At 33.1% G+C, this 25,466-nt stretch overlaps 2 protein-coding genes and 1 pseudogene across 2 annotated transcripts; 2 read left to right on the forward strand and 1 right to left on the reverse strand.

Moving 5' to 3' along the window:
* Nucleotides 1-9,749: 9,749 nt before the first annotated feature.
* Nucleotides 9,750-10,772, forward strand: LOC125847141 (mitogen-activated protein kinase kinase kinase 20-like). Its single transcript, XM_049526830.1, has one exon. The coding sequence runs from the start codon at nucleotides 9,750-9,752 to the stop codon at nucleotides 10,770-10,772; it is 1,023 nt and encodes a 340-aa protein (XP_049382787.1).
* Nucleotides 10,773-16,037: 5,265 nt separating this feature from the next.
* On the forward strand, nucleotides 16,038-16,993 carry LOC125847142 (mitogen-activated protein kinase kinase kinase 20-like; annotated as a pseudogene).
* Nucleotides 16,994-22,391: 5,398 nt separating this feature from the next.
* On the reverse strand, nucleotides 22,392-22,847 carry LOC125847143 (SKP1-like protein 1B). Its single transcript, XM_049526832.1, has one exon. The coding sequence runs from the start codon at nucleotides 22,845-22,847 to the stop codon at nucleotides 22,392-22,394; it is 456 nt and encodes a 151-aa protein (XP_049382789.1).
* Nucleotides 22,848-25,466: the final 2,619 nt, after the last annotated feature.

Raw genomic sequence — 25,466 nt, forward strand, 5'->3', positions numbered from 1 at the left:
CATAGGTACAATACCTAGGAACATGTATGAAAAAGTGGGGAAGAAATGGGAAAACTTGGCGCTCTAAGAGACGCGGAGCGCCAGACCAAAAACTTCAGAGGAGGCCTGCTGGCGCACTGATGGGCGCCCCGCCCCATGGGGGAAAGTTCAGAGCCCCTCTTGGGGCGCGCTGGCAGACGCGACACCCCACCCTTTTTCCCCGAAAACCAACTTTTCTCCTTAGTTTTCTCCAACTCTAAACCTTCTACACTTCAAAGTTTCCAGCCCCAAACACTTAAAATCATAAACCTCTCAACATACAATAGATTTAACTCAGAAACACCACCCGAATGATACACCAAACCAACAAGAACTTCAACATAACACAACTACAACATCAACAATTACAACCAACAACTTCAACAAACGTATACAATCTTTTCTCAAAATTAAACGAGCTTGGCGTGTGGGGTAAAGGACCAACCCAACACTATGAACTAACATACCTTAATAGGGATCACCTCTGAAGAAAACCACGACGATCTTTATGAAGTTTGCTTCTTCTTGTCCTTTCTCTCCTTTTTTCTCAAGAACCCTAACTCTTACTCTTTTAAAAAGGGAAAAAGTGATCAAAAAATCAGTATTACACCTTAATATATATCCAAAGACAAGGCTAGGGAAAAGGCCAAAATACCCTTTCAATTTCCGGACAAACTTCCCTGCCAACAGCCCAATTTCAAAAGGGCATAGCTCACTCATACGAACTCGAAAACGAGCAAACTCAGCGGCGTTGGAAAGATCATTCCACTAACTTTGCAAACCATCAGTCTGAGCTAGGAGTTATAACTATTCAAAGTTGGCCAAAAATTCATTATTTTCCATACTTAGCCAAATTTTCCAGATTTATGAATTCTTTCCAAAAATGAAAATTTCCAATTCTAAGCCTCTTCATAGTTATTTCAAATTGTCGGATGTTACACTGGCTACCTCTTCCTTATTTCTACCTTGATGGTGAAGCTCTTACTTGGCTTACGTGGTTGCATTGTAACAAGCAATTCTTCGATTGGAAACATTTTAAGGAAAAATTGCTTATGCGATTTCCACAACGCACAACTTCGGTGAGTATGGAAAATACTTTTCGAGCCTATATTGACTATATTCGCTATACTACATTTGTTCCGACGACGACCTCTCCCTCCCTGTCACATACTCATCTTACTTGGAAAATGCCTTCACAAGTGGAAACATAGAAGCAGCCCATTATATGCTCGAGAAATTTCCTGAGAAGTATAATATGGATTCCTTGGCATTGCTTACCGGAAGTGATGTTGAGATCGCAACTCTTGAAGGCCTGGGAACTCCTCAAATTGGGAATGCAAAATCAGTAGAATCATATTTGGTACAGTAATCTTCTTCCATTACCGAAGGTCAGGTGTTCGATGAAAATTCATAGACAACTGTGAGCTCTAGCATTCCTGAACTTAACTATAGATTCTTTAAAGATATTAGTATGCAAACCAAGTTTCCTACTTCGGTGTTAACTGATACGAAAGAATCAAATAGTGTGGAGGAGAAAAAATGTAACACCCCAGAAAATTTTTTGAACCAAGACTCGAACCGTTCTTCATAGTGAGTGAGATTTTACCAAGAAATTTAAAATTTCTTAAGTTTTAAGTTCACTAGATGTAGCACCTTGAGTTCCAAAAAGAACTAAATTGGAAATAACAAAAATCTGAAATTTGGAGAGTTAAGTTAAGTATGAGTTTTGGGTCAACTTCAAATGAGCATAACTCCTAAATCAGGATGATTTAGGTGTTCTACCAGATACCGTAGGAAAGACCTTTGAATTATGTTTCCAACGCCACCAATTTTGCTAAGTTTCAAGTTCAGATAAGTGAGATATGGCCTTTTGAAGTTAGGTTGTCCAGTTAAGAAAGGTTAGCCGGAAATAGTGAGGGGTATTCTGGTCTTTTCCTTACCCAATCAGATTTAATTCATTTTTAGTAATATTTTAAGGGTCTAATCCTATTAGGTTCAGTTTTATAATCCTAGTTTACGCCTAGGGTTTAGTTGAGAGTTCAAGAAGAGAAAAGAGGAGAAAAGAGAAAGGATCGAAGCATTCGTCGAAATTCTTGAGAGTTGTTGCGGGTTGTCGCCATGGGTTTGATCCCTAAGAATTATGTAAGCTTCCATAGTGTTGGGTTAGTTCACCCACACGCCAATCATATTATTTTCAGTGAAATTTCATTCTTGAAGTTGAAAGATTTGAGTTCTTGATAGGTGTTCTTGAAGTTCATTCTAAATCTTGTTGTGTTGGGGTTTTGATGATTTCTTAAGATGAAATTTAGTAATTTGAGTGTTGTTTTGAGTATATTAGAGTGTATATATGTTAAGTAATCAAATTCAAGTGATTGGGGAAGAAACCGTTCGATTCTAGGCGAGTTAGGGTGAGAAAATGAGCAAGGAAAATTTGTCGTACTTTCTGGGTTGAGGCCTGGCGCGATGCGCAAGCCAGAGCGCCCCAAACCCTCCTCTGAAGTTTAGGGGTTGGCGTCCCGCGCCACCCATAGAGCCAGGGTCGCCTGCCTCATCCAGTATGTCATCGGTTGCCCCGTTTGAGTTTGTTTAAAGTGCACCTTCACTCCTTTTCGATTCTAACTACTCTAAGCTACTTCTAACACCTAGAAATCATTCATACACATGATCATAACCTTGAATTCATAATTAAAATTCAAGGTAGAGCTAAGAGTTAAGTTTTGAAAGTTCTTTCGAACATTCTAAGAAAGTCCCTTTTAGTCCTTTTGTGGAGTCTCCTACAACTTCTAATAACTTGTTTCAAGATTCGAGCAAGTGAGTGTGAGGATGAGGATAATGTACTCATGAGTCTACTTTGTCATCATGAGATCCTTCATATCATGAACCATAACTCTTGAATTCATAATCCACATTCAAGAGAGAGTTAAGAGTAGAGTTCAAGCAAAACTTTGAGTTCAATTGTGAATCCTTTTAGATCAACTATCGATTTGAACTAGGTTCTGAGAAAGTAAGTAAGAGAATGAGAAGAGTCGTATATGCAAGTTCCATATTGATATTTTGACCCTTGGGTCGAATCATTCATGCCCATAACTTTTGCATGAACTTCATCAGTTTAGTATCTTTGAAAAGAGTAGTATCCCCATGTCCTAAGTCTTAAGTATTGAGTTTCTAACCCATTGGAGATTACATTCCTAATCATGGGACTATTACATGTTACCCATGAAGTTTGAGTTAGGTTATTCATGTCCATAATTCCGCATGAACCCTATAAGTCGAGAGGTCTTGAAAACGAGAAGTATCTTTGAGTCCTTGAGTTGAGTAGTTCATGTTCATAAATTCCGCATGAACCCTCTGAGTTGAGTATTCTTGAAGTGAGTAGNGTCCATAATTCCGCATGAACCCTATAAGTCGAGCAGTCTTGAAAATGAGAAGTATCTTTAAGTCCTTAAGTTGAGTAGTTCATGTTCATAAATTTCGCATGAACCCTTTGAGTTGAGTATTCTTGAAGTGAGTAGTATTATTGAAGTTCTTGAGTTCCAAGTATTGAGTTGTATCTATGGTTATTGAAAACCTTGCATTGAGTCGTTCACGTCCATAATTCGGCATGAACCATATTTTAAGAAGTCTTTTACAAACGTTTTAACTTTGTTTTAAGACTTAAGTTTTGAGTTAAGCAAAGAGTAAAGAGTAAAGAGTTGAAGTTTATTTCTTCAAAAGTATATGGGGACTAAATATTCCCAAAGAGATTTAAAATGTTTTCATATTTAAATAAGAACGGAAACTGAGATTTCCAAAGAGCCTTCGGGCAAGTTTTCAGAAAAGAATAATCGCTTTCTAAATGAAATAAGAGAGGAAACTGAGATTTCCAAGATAGCTTTTGAGCGAAGTTCTTTTAGTACTAATCTCAAATCACAGAAAGAAGTATGTTTTTAAAACATAAAGATCTAGTATATTTTGGGAGTAGTATTGAGCACTGATATGGGGGAGAGTTCAGATAACTCACAGTCCCCATAAATGATGTAGCCATCATGGGTAGAAAAGGGTCATACTTTTTAGATAAATCCTTTCCGCATAGACTAGTGGATCCACTTAGTAGTTCAGGTCTTATACCTGTGGCAAGGTATAGGATGCATTGGCAGCGTAAGGAAGATCGTTGTATCATCACAATAGCTCTTATGTGATGGTTGTCGATTAGAGAAACTCCCACAGCAGTATTTTGTATTTTTATATACATCAGATTATTTGTATTTTTACATGAATCTCAGAGTTATATGTATCTTTGCATACACACAGAGTTGGCATCATGTTTTTAAACAACTTTTCTTTATATTGCACTTATTTTAAAACTGTTTTATATTAAAATGGGTTCAGTTATGTTGAGTTAAGTTGAGCCAAGTAAGTTCTTCAATTTCCTTTCAGATTCTTTTCAAGCTTATGTTTATGTTTTAGAATTCCCCTTATGCTTGTACATTCCACGTACTGAGCCATTTGGTCTGCATCTTCTCATAATGCAGACACATGTATTCAAGATCATCAACAGGAGATTTGTTGACAAATCCGGGAGTTTGAGTTAGCTATGGTGAGCCTCCTTATTTTCGGAGGATTTCATTTACTTTTCAGTTTAGTCAGGATGTTGTGGGTCTTGTCCCGACTTCCATCTCTATCAGTTAGAGGTTTCATAGATAGTCAATATAGTTGAGAAGTCTGTATTATTCATTTATTTTATTAAATATTTTAAAGACTTAAGTTGCCTATTTTTTGGCGAGTTGAATATCTAATTTTTTTCAGAGTTTTTTTTTTTGAGTTAAAGCTTTGTATTTGAGTTATTGATTTTATTCAGTTTTTAAGCTTTGTATGCTTGAATCAGTTTTCCGCTTGTAGTCAGCCAGGATGAGGGTTCGCTCAGGGACCAGCAATGGTTCTCGAGTGCCGACCACGTCCAGGGTGTAGGCTCGGGTCATGACAAAAAATCACTTGATAATGCTGCTTTGTTTGACAAATCTCCTCAAAGGGATGCATCTGGTACTCTAGCTCCTTTTACTAAGCAAGCACCTGTGTTGTCGAATATGCATATTAGAATTACTGAAATAGTATATCCAATTGCGACTTGGGGTATCACTCTTAATTCCTCTTGTTGGTCGAGAAGATATGATGTCGAATGAACATCTCGAACAAGATATGGCAACAAGGTATGTAGTTACTAACTCTCTTGGTAGTGGCCCTCCTAAATGGAAAACTGATTTAGGGACATTTACGGTGGGTATGGCAGATTTATTTCTTGATGAATACTTTTTGGAGAACGTGAGTGCCATATCAACGGATTCGGCTCCCCTCCAGTGGAGCATCCATCCAGTTCCTCCAGTTGGGGATTAATTTTGCTACACGTTTCCCTCAAATTAATAGACGGTTCAGATTATTTGCTAAAACCAACCATTTAACCATAGTCAACATTATCTTCCTTCTCTCTCCACGGATTCCCAACCCTCTCCTTTCCCTTTCAGATCTACAAAATTGTACACTGAAAAATTCCATCAAGTTAAAACTCAAATCAGAACTAGCGGGTACTTTCAATGGTATAGCAGGTGAAGATTTGAAGTATCTGGAAAAATTTTATGCTGAAATTGCTCTCATGACAGGTAATAAGTATGGAAATATGGAAGTTCATGGCCTTTTATCACATCAATTGAAACCCAGGAGAATTCTCTAGCCTATACAAAGCTAAAAATATTACTTCTTACTCATGTAGCCAGGCGTACAAGTTGAAGCTTAATGGGAATTACGATGGTGTATTAACTGGGTTTGATATATTTTCTTAAATTTTCATATATGAAAAGGAGGATAGGGTTGGAAGACGAAAAAATGAAAAGGATTTTACTTTAATTGAAATTCATCAATGATAAAAAAATACTCATAACTTTACATTTCTCTGGTGACCAAAACAGTTCTCTTTTCCTTTCTTTTAAAGTAAATAATAGAGAAAATACGATGGGATAGTATTTCTGCATTTTTCTTCACTTGATTTTGCAAAATTTTATAACTTGAGTTGCTCTTCTTCCCTTTTCTGATATTGAATTATTCTAGCAGAGGAAAGTGGGTTGTAATGGAGAAGTAATATGTAATTATTGACCATAGTTAAAATGGCTGGTTTGGGCAACCAAATCTGAACCATTTATTAATTTGAGGGACACGTGTAGCAAAATTAACCCCCAACTGGAGGAACTGGACGGATGCTCCACTAGAGGGGAGCCGAATCCCATATCAACTAGTGTGTTGCATTTTGTTGGATTGTTTATTGCCACTGAAAATGGAAAATCTATTAGGGGATTCAATGATCAGCATATTTTGAGTCAATTTCCATTTATTCCTACTGCCAATTTCATTATGTTTATTGTAACCGTTCCAATAAGTGCAGTGGATCTTTGTGTATGGGATCCAGGAATAGATTTCGGATTTATGGCTCTAACCGGTTATATAAAGAGAACGTGGAGGAACTACTATTGTTGGGATGTAATGACATGTTTTTCTTAATTGTGTATTCAAATTCTATGAGTAGAGTGTGGGATCCCGGATAACTAGGATGTGTAAATTAAAGTCCAACTGGTTCAAGGTGTTGTCTATTGTCGATAAATGCAATGCATTAACATGTCCTTTAATTGCATATTCACTGGTCTTCGCTGAATATTATGTGGTACGACATGACATTTTGCTCGCCAACTTCCAGCAAACATCAGTGTTGCATCTTTGTTGTATCACTGCTCTCGTTGGCATGGTACATGTGTGGGAGGTAAAAGTGTCAAGGAGATTATACAAGGTGAAGGTTTTGTACTCTGCTTGTTGCACACTTTATGGGATTATACAACTATTGCTCAGTACTTCGAGGTAAACAATTGTAGCATTGACAAGAGAATGGTACGAAGTACTATTTTATNGTCGATAAATGCAATGCATTAACATGTCCTTTAATTGCATATTCACTGGTCTTCGCTGAATATTATGTGGTACGACATGACATTTTGCTCGCCAACTTCCAGCAAACATCAGTGTTGCATCTTTGTTGTATCACTGCTCTCGTTGGCATGGTACATGTGTGGGAGGTAAAAGTGTCAAGGAGATTATACAAGGTGAAGGTTTTGTACTCTGCTTGTTGCACACTTTATGGGATTATACAACTATTGCTCAGTACTTTGAGGTAAACAATTGTAGCATTGACAAGAGCATGGTACGAAGTACTATTTTATGATGTTTCGAGTGCTTTTGGATCTCTTTTTGATCCTATCAGTAGCCTTGGTGAAATTCTCAGTATCCCATTATCTGGTAGTACTACCTACATTTTGATCAATCATGGAAATATTTCATTTGATAAAAAAAAGACTAATGGTAAGGAAGAATGGAATGAGATCAAGAACATTGCAGCTTCTATTTGGCATCTGTGCTACAAAATATGAAAAAGTTCCCTTATGTGGCTGCCAATAGTGCTTCGACAAGTTTGGATGATATCATTAGGTGCATTGCTCTTTTGGAAAAATCTCACATTAGTATACATTTTTATCAGCAGCAGCTAAGCAATAATGAGACCACCATGTCTATAGTACTCTAGGTTGCCAATGAAGTTGCTTCGTTGTTGCTTACCAATCTGACTATACGAGGGGATGATCATGCCTACTCGAACCTTGAGGACAAGGTTCTTATTGGAGTATATTGGAGTAGGGAGTATTGTTATGAATGGGCCTAGACCAGTATTGACAAAGTGGCCCAACACCGAATTAAGTGGCTATGTGTGGGATCCGTGTTGATAAATAAAGACTAGTGAGAGCAAAATAGGTTTATGCAAATTATGATTATGCTTAGGCAAAGACTCTGCTTCTCATCCCCAATTCTCTCTTAGTCCCTCATCCCTTCTTCTTTATAGTTACTGTTATTGTTCGAGTTCTTCATACTGTAATTGCTCGTTTTCGTATGAATCAAAGCTTGTTAGTTTGCTCTCTCTATTGTTTGGTTGTTGAGTTGAGAAAATCACTACAGCCATTTTAGTGTTTGTTACAACCTCTATTTAATTTTCTTTATTTGTACATAAGCCAATAAATAAGTTAGATTTCACCTAATAATGAATTACAATAGGAAAAAACAGTTAAGGACATAAACAAATATAGTTATAAATTATTTCAATAATATGTAAAACTTGAAAAGAGAGACAAAGAGGGTTGCTTTGTGAGGCAACAGTGGTGATTTTATGTTAAAAAATTGTGATACATTGTGTTTTAGTCTAATAGGCATACGATCAAAATGAATAAACGACATCATAAGTTCTATATTAATTAAAATTGTTAAACATGATAGTATATGTACGTTGCACATGATTTTTATGTCTATTATAAATAAAAAAAAAATAAGAATAAATTGTGCATAATAACAATCAGCATCAAGATCAATCCAACACTCATTTAAATGAAAAAAATGTAAGATTGAGGAATAATTTCTCATAGAATATAATGGTTAAATATTCAGTGAACTCATATGCCTAAAAGAAATGCTAATGGCAAATCATTCAGGTAATCGGATTTGGTATAATTGAGTGTTTTATTGTCTTGCGTGTTTTATTGGTCAGTAAGTACTTGAGTGTAATTCATGACATGAATAATTACACTCTTCAATTCTCAAGAAGAGGTTGTAAATTGATGCTAATTACATGATCTAATTACAAGCTGCTTACTTTTTAATTCTTCTTTTCATTTTTATTTTTACTTTTTCATTTTAATTTATTTTTACCTTATAGGCTATAAATATAGTTTTTTTTTAAAAAAAATAATGGAGTTTGTTTATACTTTTTATTTGAGGATATTAAATAGAAACCGATTTGTTTCCAACTGGCACAATTTTTCCATAATTAAGAATTAAAGTTACAAATTCATTTTAATATAGAACCTCAATTTATATTTTTCCAACAAATAAAGTTCCAAAAGCAAGTTCATTTCAATTAGAATTGCAAAATGAGAATTGTCTTAGGATTTGGAATTTGGTAGTAATAGTTCTTCACTTGATTCGTTATTCTTTTTAATAAGTCACAATCCAACTTATATAATTGCTTTCTATTTTATGGTTAATATTTTACTAAATTTTGTATAGCTTTAAATTTTCATATAATAAAAGTAGTAAATAAGGAAAAATTTAATAAAATTTCCCCAACTAGCACTATGAAAGGGAAAAAACATAAAAATTGGGACAGATATGCTATATATATATATACTATACTAGAACGGACAATTTCAGTCCACATTTATACATGAAAACATTTTATTCATATATTAATGAATTGAATAACTTGGATAAATATGAATTTAAATTTATTGTAACCTATAAGAATATGGACGGTAAATATACTTTTAGAATATATTTTAAAGACATGAAAATAAAAATAGATAAGAAGAACTAAAATAGGAAAAAAAAGAATTGGAGTAGGGAAGAACTAAATAAAAGTCCATAATAGAATCCAAGAAGGGTAAAAATGGGTTAGGATCATTTATTCTAATTCATATTTATCTATATTTATATGAATAGATTACTAGGATCTAATTCATATTTGACCAAATACATTTCTATATATATATATATATATATAAATGGATAGTTTACGATCCAATCCATTTTCAATCCATCCAATCGGCCCTTTTGCCTCTCTTATACTACATTGAGAAAAGACACACATTCCAAGAAAAAAGCACTCTAAAATTATTGTAATGGAGGAAAAAGAAGCAGAATTTATGTTGAAGAGAGGTGGAACATTGGGGAAAGGAAGCTATGGTTTTGTTTCATTGGCTTTTACTGATACTGATTCTCCTATGAATGTTCCATATGTCATTGCCGTTAAATCTTGTACGTTGAGTCACTCTCAGTCTCTTCAAAATGAAAGGAAATTTTTAAGAATGTTTGATGCTTGTCCTCAAATTATTCGATTTTTTGGATTTAAAGTCACCCAAGAAGATGACTCACATCTTTACAATTTGTTGCTCGCATATGCCTCAGTTGGAAGTGTTGCTGATCGTCTTGGTGAACGAGGATTGCCTGAGTTTCAAGTCCAAAAGCACACAAAGAATATTCTTTTAGGGCTCAGTTTGATTCACAAAAAAGGAAGCATTCATTGCGACATAAAACCCCACAACATTCTTCTTACTACTACTAATGGCTATAATTCAGCTGTAGTGGCAAAGATTGCTGATTTCGGGCTTGCCCTGAATACGGAACAAAACAGGAAGCAGAAGCAGGGGCTCAGAGGAACTAAATGGTTCATGGCACCTGAATCTCTACTTAAGCAGGAGTACGGTCCAGGAGTTGATATTTGGGCACTTGGATGCACGGTTTACGAGATGATCACTGGGAAACCCCTATGGGAATCATCAAATTCGGAACCAAATTTTGAGAATCCCAAACTGTCTCCAGAGGCAAAAGATTTCCTGAATAATTGTCTGGTCAAGAATCCAAGCTCGCGTTGGACTGCAGACATGCTCTTGAATCACTCTTTTCTGAAAATAGCTGACATTGTCCAGCTTCCAGAGTTCACGAGGAAGAGGCCAGGTTATTTTTCACGGCTACGCCAAAACAAAGCATTAAGGAGACAGACACCTGTTCGTGATATGGTTACAGAAATTGGTGCTGATTCTGAAAGCGGAAACTCAGAACTTGGTACAGATTCTGAAGGCAGAAACTCAGAACTTGGTGCAGATTCTGAAGGCGAAAACTCAGGACTTGGTGCAGATTCTTAAGGCGGAAACTCCTCCCAAAGCTGCTAGTTTCTGGCAATACAACATTCGTTTGTAATGTATGTAAAGTAGTAAGAAGTATGTATGGGCTTCATTCTCTTACGAATTTGTTGGTTGGGGTATGTAGACCCCTTTAGATTTAATTATCCCTAATATAATGGAGCTTTAAATTATGAAAGAGAAGCGTTGAACAAATCTCCTGTCATAGTATGTGAGAGTCCTTGAGTTGATTCATAATAAACGTGATCGTATTATACAAACGTCCAAGCAAGATTACATGTTGTGTCTAACATCGATATTAATTAGTCTCGACATTATTTTATTTCATATACACTACAACAAATAAAATATTTAGCAGCAATAGTATAATTGTCGCTACATAATGTTTAGCAACAATAATAACTATGACTATTTATAATCAACGCCCTATATAAGTGTCACTAAAGGCTTTTAGCGATTCTGGATACAATTAGATTAACACAATTGCTGCAAAATATTTTTGCGGTAATATTAAAAGAAAATCTATTGCCACTAAATATCTCTTTTGTAGTAATAGAAGAATAGAATTAGATATTTCATTTCGTTACATCTCAGTTCTCACCAATTAAGCAACCCTCAATAGTAGTAATTCATTTAGGTTTTCTCCAGGGGGGGATCCAACATTGCAAAGCTATCTATGGGTTAAAGTTCACTAAAATAATTATGAGTAACATATAGTACTATATATGAATTGATAATTTTAAAAATATAAAAAATTAATGCTAAAACCTTAAAAATATAAATCCCCTCTATTTTCTCCCATATATATATTTAGTATATAACATATGGAATGATTGCTTTCCAACTTCATCATTTCCTTTTCTCATATTTGTACGCAAACAAATCTAACTTCAAAACCCATACACTTGGTCCTACAAGTACAAAACATTACATTATGATTGAAGAATTGAATCATATATATACTTCATTCATAGGACATTAAATATGTTAACAGACATCAATAAGGAAATTTCTATTGTCTAGATGTGACATGACTTTATCTGAATGTCTTTCTTTTAAATTGTCGCAATGATGTACAACTTCTGGTGAGTATTTTATAAAAAAAATTATAGCTTTAAATTTCCATCTATTAAAATTAGTTAATTAGAAAAAATTTAATAGAATATCTCCTACTTGCACTATGAAAGGGAAAACAGAAAAATTAGGAAACAAATTTGTTATATATACTACTGTCCCATCCTGAGCCTATACCCCAGACGTGGCCGGCACTTGATGTCATTACTAGCCCGAGCATATCCATAACATGACATTGAACATGGGCATACATCTAAACATGAGCGGGAGAATGCATTTGAAAAGACATGTTTCATAAAAATAGATTTCTAACATAAGTCATAAAAACTTAAAACTATTGTCAAAGGACACGAAGAGCCAAATGTAACATAATTGTTCATCTATCTATCTATGAAGTCTCTATACATATCTGAGTAATACCTACCGAAATAAGGCCTCTGGTATACCTTAAACACGTAAACATAAATCGCTGGAAAGATGTAGGCTATTCCCTAAGAAAATGGAGACGGGTTCACTAATAGCAGAAGCTATAGAACCTAGCAAGTGGCTTGATCACGTGTAAGTGATGCAAAAGATGCAGCACCTTCGATAGAAGGGACGTAAGTACATAAGAAATTATATTGTATGTAAAACTATGGAATGAAACATAACATATCAAGATCAATATAAGCACATTTAACATAGTCATAATCGTAACATATGAAGGTTAAGAGATGAGGTCGTTCAATCTGCCTTAGGGATACCTCTTTTATCATATTTTAGTTCATTATGAGAGATTAATAGTGTAACCGATATAAACCATCATATGAACGCATGTAGTCTCTGATCTCGGCCTGATCAGCCAAGTCATCTCATACCTTACCGAGTATGAGACATACATGTACATATCATACGGATCCATAACTAGCCCTTACTAGGGAATTTTTGGTGGAGCGATGAAATGCATAGAGATCAGAAAGAAAACTAACGACGTAAACACTTTGTTGGGCCAACTCTGACACTGAGAGACGAAATCTAGGGGAGCGAATGGAATTAGATACCCAATAGTCCTAGCCGTAAACGATGGATACTAGGCGTTGTGTGTATTGACCCGTGCAATGTTGTAGCTAACGCATTAAGTATCCTGCCTGGGGAGTACGTTAGCAAGAATGAAACTCAAAAGGAATTGACGACGGTCATGAGCATAAAATGAGTCACTTGAACCAACGGTATGGTCCATAACCTACGTTGACAAACGTAGTTTCAGATGTTTTTCATTTAGACTTATGCCTTTTCGGTCGACTGATTAGATCTCTTAAGCTCATGTGATCATGGATTAGGACGAAGACTTATATTCATAACATTTAAGGACCATAGCTCATACATTTCATTCATATCATCACGTCATGAGGTTACAATTCATGTATCATAAATTTGCATTCATGAGAGACATATATTATATCATAATAATAAAGTTATATAGAAAATCATAAGATAGCATCATAACTAAAGTCTTAAATTTGGGAACTTTCATAACTGATAGTTCTAGGGTTCATAACATAAGAATTTCCAAGAAAATATTAAGAAATCGCCAAAGAGTTATCAAGAATCTATAAAGAAAATCATTAACGTAGTTCTCAAGAAAAGAATTTCTTCTTTTAGTAATCATTCATAATTTCATGTAGAAAATCTTAGAAAACTCATGCGTAGAAGAATTATCAAGAAATTAAAATACTTTCATAGAGGAAATCTTGTAAAAACTCATGGGTAATTAAAGAATTATCAAGAAATTGAAATACTTTCATGGAGACTGGGATTTCATGAAGAATCAAGAACGATTCAAGAATATGAGGTTTCGTTCTAACCCTAATTCATTCATGAAGGGTTTTTATGAATCATGAAAACGTAGTTTGTGGGGAAGAACAAGTTGTTACACATGGAGACAGTCTTACATACCTTAGTGATGAAACTTGATGAAGAACCTTGGAAGATAAACTCTAGCCTTGAGGTTTCTTGAAGTTCTTGAGCGTAGGAATTTATGAGTGAAATGAGAGCATGTAATTATGAAAAATTGAATTTTTACACGTTTAGAGTAACGATTCAGATAACTCCACCAAAGATTTTTAGAACAAAAAGATCATGAAAAAAATAAAAACAGGAGTTGGAATTAAGATGAAATTTCATATAAACGGGAAGTAAGGTTTGCTTCCTCTCCATGTCGCGGACCTGGTCGCGGACTTCCACCGGTTAGAGCATCTCGGATAAATAAGTCATAATTTCTTACTTCGGACTCTGATTGACAAACGGTCGATGGAGTTGGAAAGAGGACTCGTCGAAGTTTAATTTGATAGGTTATGAGTCACCTAACTCTTCATATTATAAGAGATATGGTCATTTTAAGTTTACTCTTATATGAACTCATGAGAAAACTTAGTCGGTAGGAAAGGTTTGAACTTGACTTTGAGATAGAGGTCTTGTATGACTCTAAACTACATCTAATACACTTCTCACACATAGGAATGAACCTTAACATATGTATAATATCACTTGGCTCAATTTAATACGCTCACGACGAATAATTCAGATCATTAGTATAGAATTTACGAAGTGTTACAACTACACTAGAGATGACAATTTTAGTTTAGTCCATATTTATAAAATCAATCCATTTTATTCATATTTCAATGAGTGGATCACTTGTATTTTAGTTGGATATATATGGATTTCAAATCTATTGATAACCTATAAGAATATCGAGGGTAAAATACAAGTATCCATATTTGACTATGGTAAGCCAACTCAAACTTAATATATTTCTACAAGAAGGAACCAAAAATATACATTTTAATTAATTGAAAGTTAAATATTTTGAGTTATTTGACCACAAGAAGTCAGTTTTTTTTTAAAAAAAATAAAAAGAAAAATTTCAACACCGAGGTCTATTGTACACCACCTTATTCTGCAAAATTTTGAATTATTATTTTTGTAAAATTGGACCACAAGAATCTATTATATGCTACCTTACTCTGCATTTCTACAAGAAACAGTTTTCTCAGCTCGAACTTATAATTCCCTGGACAAGCTAAGTCTGAAATTGAATCTTATAAATGGTGATAAATATATGTTTTGTGAGTTTATATGATATTGTTTTTTTTATTTATAGAGTTTCATGAAAATAATGTTATTTTTCTTTTAATTTTGTTTAATAGATTTATTTGACGATTTAAGTGCGGAAATGTTATTATACATTTATCATATCATAATTAATATTAAATACACTTTAAATGTAATTATACATTTATCATAATTAATAAATACACTTTAAAATATATTTTAAAGACACGAAGAAAGAAATAGATAAGAAGAAGTAAAATAAAAAAAATTAAAAAATGAAGAAACTAAGAACTTAATAAAATTTTCCACGAATGAAAAAGGAGTAAAAATGAGTTAAAATCATTTTATTCCATATATTTGACCAAATTCATTTTTACTGAATTAGCATTCATTTCATTTTAAATTTATTATATTTATCCGATAAATAAAATTTCAAAAGTTCATTTTAGAATTGTAAAATGAGAATTGTCTTATTAGGATTTGATATTAAGTAGTGATAGATCTTCACTTGATTAATTAATCAAGTGAAGGATTTAGAATTCAAGTTAGTCCTTTTTGATAAATCACAACTTTAAATTTATTTTATTAATTTTATACAACTTTAAATTTTCAAATAATAAAAGAAGTAAATATGGAAAAGTTTAATAAAATTTCTTCTACTAGCACTATGAAAGGGAAAAACAGAAAAAATAGGAAACAAAACTGCTACATAAAATCCGTAAATTTTATTTATATTTTAATGAGTTAGATCAAAATATGAATATCAAATCTGTTAACTTATAAGAATATGGACAATAAATATACATTTTAAATACTCCATTTTAAAGAAATTAAAAAAAGAAATAGATAAGAAGAACTAAAATAGGAAAAAAGAAAATAAAAAAAATGGAATAACTAAATAAAATTCCATAAAAGAACAAAGAAGGGTAAAAATGGGTCAAAGAATTGGTTGAAACGAGTTTATCCAAATTCATTTTTACTGACTAAAATTCAACCCATTTTAATTATGATCTCATCTGATCATTTATCATGACTCCTATACACACACTAAGAAAAGAGCTCACATTCAAGAAAAAAAGAAAACAGTGTGCAATAATTGTAATGGAGAAAATGCAAGCGAAATTTAAATGGCAGAGAGGTAGAACATTGGGGAAAGGAAGCTATGGTTTTGTATCATTGGCTTCTGATCTACTGATACCCCTTCTCCTATGATATCATCTCTCATTGTTGTTAAATCTTGTATGTTGACCCGCTCTCAGTCTCTTCAAAATGAAAGGAAATTCTTAAGAATATTTGAGGATTGTCCTCAAATAATTCGGTGTTTTGGATTTAATGTCAACTACGAAGATGACTTATATCTTTATAATTTGCTGCTCGAATATGCCTCAGCTGGAAGCTTAGCTGATCGTATTGATGAACAAGGATTGCCTGAGTTTCAAGTCCAAAAGTAGACCAAAAATGTTGTTTTAGGGCTCAGTTTGATTCACAAAAAAGGGATTATTCATTGCGACATAAAACCCCAAAACATTCTTCTTACTATTGATGGTGATGATGGTATGGCCGAGGTGGCAAAAATAGCTGATTTCGGACTTTCCATAACATTTGAGCAGAACTGGAAAGAGAACATGGGGCACAGAGGAACTAAAAGGTACATGGCACCTGAAGCTCTACTTAAGGAGTACTGCCCAGGAGTTGATATTTGGTCACTTGGATGCACTATTTACGAGATGATCACTGGAAAACCCCTATGGGCATCATCCTATTCGGAACCAAAATTTGAGAATCCTAATTTGTCTACAGAGGCAAAAGATTTCTTGAATAATTGTCTGGTCAGGAATCCAAGCGCGTGTTGGAGTGAAGACATGCTCTTTAATCACTCGTTTCTGAAATCACCTGACGATGTCCAGCCTCCAGATACGAAGAAGAGGCAATGTGATGGCATGTCCTTGTTATGCAAGAAACGCACAAATACAACATTCATGACACAACCACACATTCGTGATTTGGTTATACAACTTGATTTAGATTCTAAAGACGGAAACTCGTGCCCAAATTAAAGTTGCTACTTTCTGATTGACTATAGAACGTTTGTTTAATTATCTTCAGCCTCTGACCAAAATGATCTCAGGTGTAACCCCTTTAGCTTTAATTATCCTCAAGCTGTGAGCTGTGACTATGAATTATGTTCTTCATCTCCATAATTATCCTTCTTGTGTTGTGTTATATAAATCAGAATGTAACTTCATTTTTTTTTGGCATCTATCTTGACTCTCTAATTGAGTTTTGTTATGTTTTGTTGGTATATGTTAGGTTTCAGATCAATAATATTGAACATGTCTGATACTCCACAAGAGCGGTTAGTAATGTAACTCATAATAAATGATTATATACTCCCTAATTAACAATGAGTTACTTAATAGGAAAAAGAGAAAAAAGTTTAAATTTATCTATACAATACTCGAAATTGTTCAATTTTGCCTTTCATTACAATTTTTTGTCTAATCCTACTTATGTGACAGGTAAAAATCTCATTTTTTTTCCTTGATTGTTTATTTATATGTAAAACTTTATTAAAATTATAACAAAGTATTATATATGAATCCATAATTTTAAATTTACAAAAATTAAATTATAAATTCGTCTCTATTTTCTCCCATATATGAGAGCTTCTTAATTAATGCACTAATTTATTCACGGAATAAGGCAAAATTGTACATTTGTCTTCATTATACATCTTTAATTAAATGCATATGTTAGTGTCACTCCCTAAGCCTACACCCTGGACGTGGCCGACACTCGGAGACCATTGCTGACCCCAAGCGAACCCTTGGCTTGACTTACTTAACTCAGCGGAAGACTTAACTCAACAAAATAAACTCATGTAATAGTTTAAATGATAACATCTTAGCCAAATTGACAACTTCTGTCTCAAAACAAAGTATCTGCAAATACATAGATGAAAGACTCATAACTAACTGTCTGACTGTCTATGAAGCCTCTATAATACTGAGATGGATACTGAGACAGATCCCATAACATCCTAATAATGAAAGACTAAAAGCGAATAAAAGAGTCCTCCAGAATGCTAGGAGGCTCACCACTGACTCTGAGTGCTCAACTGGATCAACGAGGCGCTGGATACTGATCTTGGTTACCTGTGTCTACATCATAAGACGATGCAAGCCAACTGACATCAGTACATTGAATGTACGAGTATGCGAGTTGGAATGCTAAACAACAACTTAAGCTTGAAAAGAGTAAGAAGGAACACTTACCTTGGCTCTGTACAACTCATGAATAACTGAACTCAATATAAAGCAATAAGACACATGCAATATATATAAAGCTTGTAAAACAGTGTAAACAACTTAGTTCGTTAAAGATAATGCAATAACAAACTCAACTTTACTTATATATAAAAGTAATATAACTTTTGTGAGAGATTCTCAAATCGACAACCACCACTATGAGCCTAAGTGGTGATACAACATCTTGCCCAAACTGTCAGAACTGTCCTATACTTTGCCGTCATATAGAACACTTAACTTAGTGGATCCACTAGTCTATGCTAAAAGCATCTTAAGGAGTCATCTAAAAAGTATGATCCTTTACTACCCATGATGGCTAGATGGTTTATGGAGACTTGAGTTAATATGAACTCGCATCCCATATCGGTGCTCAATAATACTCCCAAAAATATACTTAGCTCATATGTTTTAAAAATAATCTTCTTTCTTTGGTTTGAGATAATTACTCAAAACTTAGTATAAAAGCTCTTTTGGAATCGATGTTCCCTTTTCTTGCTCAATGTGAAAACATTTATAAACTCTTTGGGAATACTTAGTTCCCTTATAGCTTTTTGAGAAATTAACTCAACTATTTACTCTTTGCTTAACTTGAAACTTGGGCCTTAAAAGGAAGTTAAAATGTTTGTTAAAGACTTTTGAAAACTTTAAGAAACTTTGCTTTGACTTGCTTCTTAACTTCTAGACTTGACTTTTAACTTCTTTGACTTTGATCTTAACTTTCCTTGAATTGGATTATGGATTCAAGGTTTATAATTTTATGTTTAGGGATGATTTCTAGATGTTTAGAAGTCATTTAGAGTAGTTAGAATCAATGGAAAGTGTTAGGACACTTTAGAATAACTTAAACAGGCTAAACGACGAAAACTGGTGAAAAATGTCAATCCGGGCGCGTCCCTGGCGCGCCATGCCAGGCCCCATTTTACTGGGGCTCATTTCTGGCGCACTGCTGGTGCGTCGCCCCAGCCTTCCTGGCACTATGGGGGCGCGTCGCGCCAGCCTCCCTTCAGGCAAAATCAGATGAACTTTTGATCACGTTTTCTAACCCTAAATCATTCTAATCCGATTCTTTTTCCCAAATTCACTTTAGATTCATGTACCCATATCATATACACAAAAATATAACTCAAACAACTCAGGGAAACAACACTTAATCATCAAGAAATTCCTAAATCCCAACTCATATTCAAGAACGAAATCAATTCAAGAACAATTATCAAGAACATTAGTTTCTCAATCATTTTAGGACGAAAACACATTGAATTAAACATGCTTGGCGCGTGGGTGAACTAACCCAATGCTATGTGATCTCACATACCTTGTAGGGATCACCCCCGACGAAATCCACAAGCTAAACTCGACGATCTCCTTGCTTCTCCTTCTCTTTTCTCCTCTTCTTTCCTCTTTTCTAAAACCCTAACTCTTTTCCAAAACCGTAAGATTGACCAAGTTCAGTTTACACCCTTAATTAATTCACTAAAACGAATTAAAATAAAACGGTCAGAAAAAGACCAAACTACCCTTCAAAAATCCGGATTTGGACTTTCCTTAAGCCAACAGCCCAACTTCCAAAGGGCATAGCTTATTCATCCGAACTCGGAATCGTGCAAACTTGGCGGCGTTGGAAAGATCATTCCAAGAGATTTCCAACCATATCTAGAACTACACCTAAATCATCCTGAGTTAGGAGTTATGGTTGTTTAAAGTTGACCAAAAACTCACTTTAACTTACTTATAATTTTCCAAATTTCCTTATACCTTTCAAAAATGACTAATTCCAGATTTTAAACTTCTTTCTAGTTGCGAGATGTTACAGTTATACCAAGAATGAGGCAAAATTGAACTCTTTGTAATCTAGCTTAAAATGAAATGGACCTTTTATTATATGATACTTATAAGTAGCAAAGTTGAATGAATTTTTTATTACAAAAAATATTATTTTAACATTTTCTACTCTTTTTTATCTAGCGTAAAAGGGAGGAAAAAAACATTTATGATGAGTTACTATTACTAACCACTCTTGTGGATGGTCAAATAAATTTCAACTTCAAATTATAGAAAATGTGAATAAGTTATCCTCCAAATTTGTTCAAACATTTTTAAATTATTAAACTTGAGTAATCTCAATTATCTAAAACTTCTAATTCCTTAGTAAAGTTCAATGATTTTTGTTACTATAAATTACAAAACCCAGTTAAGTAAATTTCAATGATATATGTATAAAAACTGAATAATTTTTATGCTGCAACAAATAATCTAGTAAAAATAAAATAAAATAAAAACTATGTTATCCCGTGTGAAATCTAAATTACTCTGTTTTTTCAAGTTTCATACGTGAATTATTAGGTATGAGAGTTTCCTGCCTAAATTGTGATCAACTATATATCAAAACGTACCTCAGATCATCTATATGTTGTTCCCTTATTCTACCTGAAATATCACCACCATTAAAATAGGAAAATTGAACAATTGTCAAAATCCATAAACATGTCTTTGGAGACGCCTGCCTCCGAATGTTTCTTCCAGTATTCAATCACTTTAATTTGGTCATTGTTTTGCTATGGACATTAGGCAGGGGAATGACGTTTGAAACACAATCATCTTCAATCATATTCTTGATAGCTTGTGACCTTACGACTTTCGCCTCGTCCAGTACAAATACCTTACCATCGCAAGTCTTTAGAGTTAAGAACTTTGTTAAAGAAGACATGATGATAAAAATATATTTGAATAAGAGGTGTTAATTTATTTTTGTTGAGAATATTATTGAAAGGAGATTTGAATGATTATAATGCCTGAGAGGTTTGAAGGGCATAATTTATAGAGCATTAGGTTTTCACTGATCTAGTTGAAGTAGGAAGTCAAAACGGGAAAAAATGGGAATATTTATGGAGACTATTGTTTAAAAACAAAAAAATTCTTGTAATTAGAGTTAATGGGAATTTGAAAAATCCAATCTTTATCACTCAGAACATATGTAATATGGTGATTGGTACAAGAAAGCTTTTGTTGTGTATCTTCTTGTAAAAGCTGAAGTTATTATAACCTTGGAGAATGGTGTTTGAATAGTTATAGACACATCTTTAAGCTATCACTAAGTTTTCTTTTTTTATACCGTAAACAAGAGAAAAATTAAGACTCTACCTAATTTTCTCAAATAATATAACTAGCTTTAATTTCTTTCCAACTAACCTTCTTATTCATGTGTTTTTTAAAAGACGTGTAAAAAGAAAAGTCTAATATTTAATATGAGATGGAGGAAGTAACATTCATCATATTATTTTATTTGTATGTTCATTGTCCTCCCAACATGAACGATATAAGTAGAGAGACTATTCTACGTCTTATGATTTAGAGAGAAAAAATGCATCATTACCCCATTCACCTATAACACATTTTTTAAAAGACATTGGAACTTTGCAAAGGTCCTAGCACCCTCCTTAAATAATTTAAACGCGGTAAAAATATCCCAATTTTTGGTCAATCTCACGTAAAAGAAAGAAAGTGCATACACACACCAACTATTACCTACCACGTGCCAATTATTTTTTAATTTTATTTTCATTTATTTCTCATTCTATTTTTTTAACAAAAAATTCTCTTTACTTCTTCAATTGTTAATGTGCGTTGGACTGCTATAAATCCAACCTTTTTCCTCCTCTTCGCCGCCACCGGTTTCACTGCTATAACTCCATTTCAACCATTTAATTTTTCTATCATCCAATCACAGTTGTATGGGGTAACGGAGGAGGTCATGTAATCTAAATTATTTGAATCGAATATCTATTGAAATCTATCATTAAAATGTTTCCAACCTCAAATTCATAATTTAATCTGTCGCAAATGTGAATATACAATATATTAAAAGAATTAAAACATCGAAAGTTGCTCAAATATATATATATATATATATATATATATATCTAATTTAGGACTATTTGGAGGAGATTTGAGTGAATAACGTATCTAAAAGAATAATATTTTTTCTCAAATAGCATAACAAGCTTTAATTTCTTTCCAACATAATTTATAAATCATTCAAAACCGAGCAATATTTGTTCAAAAAGGAAAAACAGAAGATAGAACTAACAGAAACAAAATAACAATAAAAATAGGATATAGCTAAGGAAATACGGGAAATATTATAAAATCATTCAAAAGCCCAAGCATTCTCTCTACGGACCTCCTCCTCTTCCTCTGGAGTATAATCATTCACGATACCAAATACTTCACGTATTTCCTGTATTGGTTTCCCTTTGATCCTATCAACAAATTCTTGGATTATTACCTTTTTCAACTGCTTATCATCAAAAAAATTAGCAACCAAGAGAACACCAACTAATTCTGATTGGCTCATCTTCAAGAAATCCTGATCAAAACTCTTTAACTGATCTTTCGTAACACCTTCTTCCGAATATTTCTTCCAATATTGAATAACTTTGGTCATTGTTTTGCCATCAACATTAGACAAGGGGATGACATTAGAAGTACTATCCGCATCTTGTACCATGTTCTTGATGACTTCTGACCTCACAGCTACAGCCTCATTGAGTTTGAATTCTTCACCATCGCTAGTCTTGAAAGTTATGAGTTTTTCTGAAGACATGACAAAGACAATAAAAAGAGTTATGAATGAATGATTTCAATACATGAGACTAGCTTGGTCTTTTATAGTGTATTAGGTTTTAATTACTTTCCAAAGTTGTGCTAGGAATATGGAAAGCAAAATATTACATTGACCAAAATTTATTATTTTTCCTTTTTTGAAGTTTAATTAATTTGCTTTTTAAATCTACCTATTATGTCTTAAATTATTATGATAATGATATAATTTAAAGTAACAAGGAAAGTTCTAAACTCATTGTTCTTTAATCATCTACTAAAATACGAGTCATTTCTGATAGTTATTAAAGTCCCTTTGTTTGACTACATTTCCGATAAAAATAATCGGGAAACTAAAACAATAGAATGACCATTTGATCATTTACTGATTATGTCTATGTCTACTCGAATCTTCTTCGGGCAATTGGGTAAGTTTAAATAAATAAAATTTGACATCGTCGTAACTATACATTATTTTGAGTGAATAATATATCTAGAGAATAGAAATATTGAGAGTAGCTAATAGTATCTAAATTTGGATTGTTTAGTGGAGACTTGAATCAGATATCCATTGAAATCATTCATTAAAAGCTTTTGAATCTCAAAATTTAAAATTTGATCTACCGCAAATTTAAATTGATTATTTCTAGTGAAAATATAATATACTAAAAGAATCGAAACATTGGGATTTTTTCATATGTATAATTTAGGACTATTTAGAGGAGATTTAAGCTAGTTGGTATTGAAAAAATTCAACTCGTGAGGAAGATGCGTGGTAATGTATAAATATTATGTAACTGTGTTTGTGATTATTTATACATATCTAATGTAAGCTATACATCATACTATTTATATAATATTGATACAAAACATATACATTCAGCCATTTAATTAAATAAGAATTTGGTCGATGATACATTTACTTGAGAAGCCGTAATAAATATTGCCCTTTGGAATATTTCTTTTTTTTTTTTCATACAATTGTAACAATTGATTTGTACTATTGTAATATTTTAAACTCATCCACTATCACCTTGCAAGATGCACTATATATTGTGCAAAAAGAAAGATAATACATATATACGTTCATCCAATTAATATTTTTTAGTTTCTTCACCCAGTGTTTAATATCCGCATTAAAGTTTAATTAATTTGAATTCGCGCCAAGTAGGATCTCACTCGGACTATAGCGCTTTTCCTATACATTCTTCCAACAATTTTTCTTCATATCAAGTCAATTAGATATGCTTTGAACGAAAATAACTCAAAATTATTTTTAAAAGATAAATGTAGATATTTCTTTTTTATATATCAAATTCATCTTTTAACCATTGTTATACCCCATTTTAACCGGGTCAAAATAGTGTACAACATTTTGGTGATTTCTAAATTAATAATTAACTTAAGAAGTCGCCACCTAATTAAATACGGTGAATTAGGGCACCTAAATTGATTAAAGTCTATTGTCTAAAGTTAACTTCATTTTAAGGTCTACTAAACATGAGATTCTAGGTACGGGTTCAATTAATCTAAAGGGAAGGAGTGAGGCATCCTTTAAGATCCATTAAAGTGGTTAACCGGCCGAACTTAAATTACTTAATTAGGCAAAGGTGTAAAGATGTAAAAAATGTTGAAAGGCTAAATGTCAAATATCTTTTAAAGTCATTTTTTGGGAAACACTATGTGGAAATTTGTCTTTTTGAAAACGTACAAAGGGAAAATAGTATTTTAGACATTTAAACTTGTTTGTTGGAAAATAAGTAATGCCTCCAAAGTCTATGACTTAAAAAATGGAATACGAAATCTTATTTGTACTTACAGAGATTTGTATATTTTAAAAATGTTTTTTTAAAAGAATTCAATTTGAAAACAAAAGTTGATTCCTTTTGGAAATCTTTTGAAAATGGAAAGCTATTATTACATAGAATAAAATAATTTATTAATAACCAAATTATGAATAACTAAGTGATTATGTCTAACATGCTCATTTCTTCTACGTTAGTCATTCATGAAAAAAACAAAATTAAAACATATCCAAATAACACAAGTTAAACATGTAAAGGAAAACACATAGAAATAAATAATGCTAAAATATAAGGTATAGAAGATAGTCCCAAGTAAATTTGCTTGGTTTGCTACTTAGATAGTTTGAGATATCATAGACTGCATGTGCGGGTATGATGGTGTTGAGTCGTGAGACTCGAATTTTGCTAGAGTCCCGAATGAAGACTCTATTTTTGCTCCGGAAAAGTTCATGCAAATAAAACGAGAGTAAAGAGATTAGTAAAACAGTTCGACTTTAAGTCGTATTAAATAAATTAGATATAAGATCAAGTAGAACTATACTATCATATATACTATTTGGAACAAGAAATATACAACACCTAAACAAGACATTCATTTAGCACTGATGATTTTTTCTTAAACTAACTAACAATAGTTAAATCATAATAAACTATTTTCAGCACAAATTAAATCTCAAACGCAGCAAATTTATATTTTTAACGAAATATCATTTCTATTAAGCATGAACAATGGAATATAATGCATGAGTCTTGGCGAATTTTATGACGTTCCCTTAAAATTGACAACTTATGCACAAGCTTATGTTAACAAAATATGC

The sequence above is a fragment of the Solanum stenotomum genome, chromosome 12, assembly GCF_019186545.1.
Source record: "Solanum stenotomum isolate F172 chromosome 12, ASM1918654v1, whole genome shotgun sequence".
NCBI lineage: Eukaryota > Viridiplantae > Streptophyta > Magnoliopsida > Solanales > Solanaceae > Solanum > Solanum stenotomum.

Excerpts from the sequence above, each read along its gene's own strand:
- LOC125847143 (XM_049526832.1), bottom strand. The coding sequence starts at position 22,847 with ATGTCTTCAGAAAAACTCATAACTTTCAAGACTAGCGATGGTGAAGAA.
- LOC125847141 (XM_049526830.1), top strand. The coding sequence starts at position 9,750 with ATGGAGGAAAAAGAAGCAGAATTTATGTTGAAGAGAGGTGGAACATTG.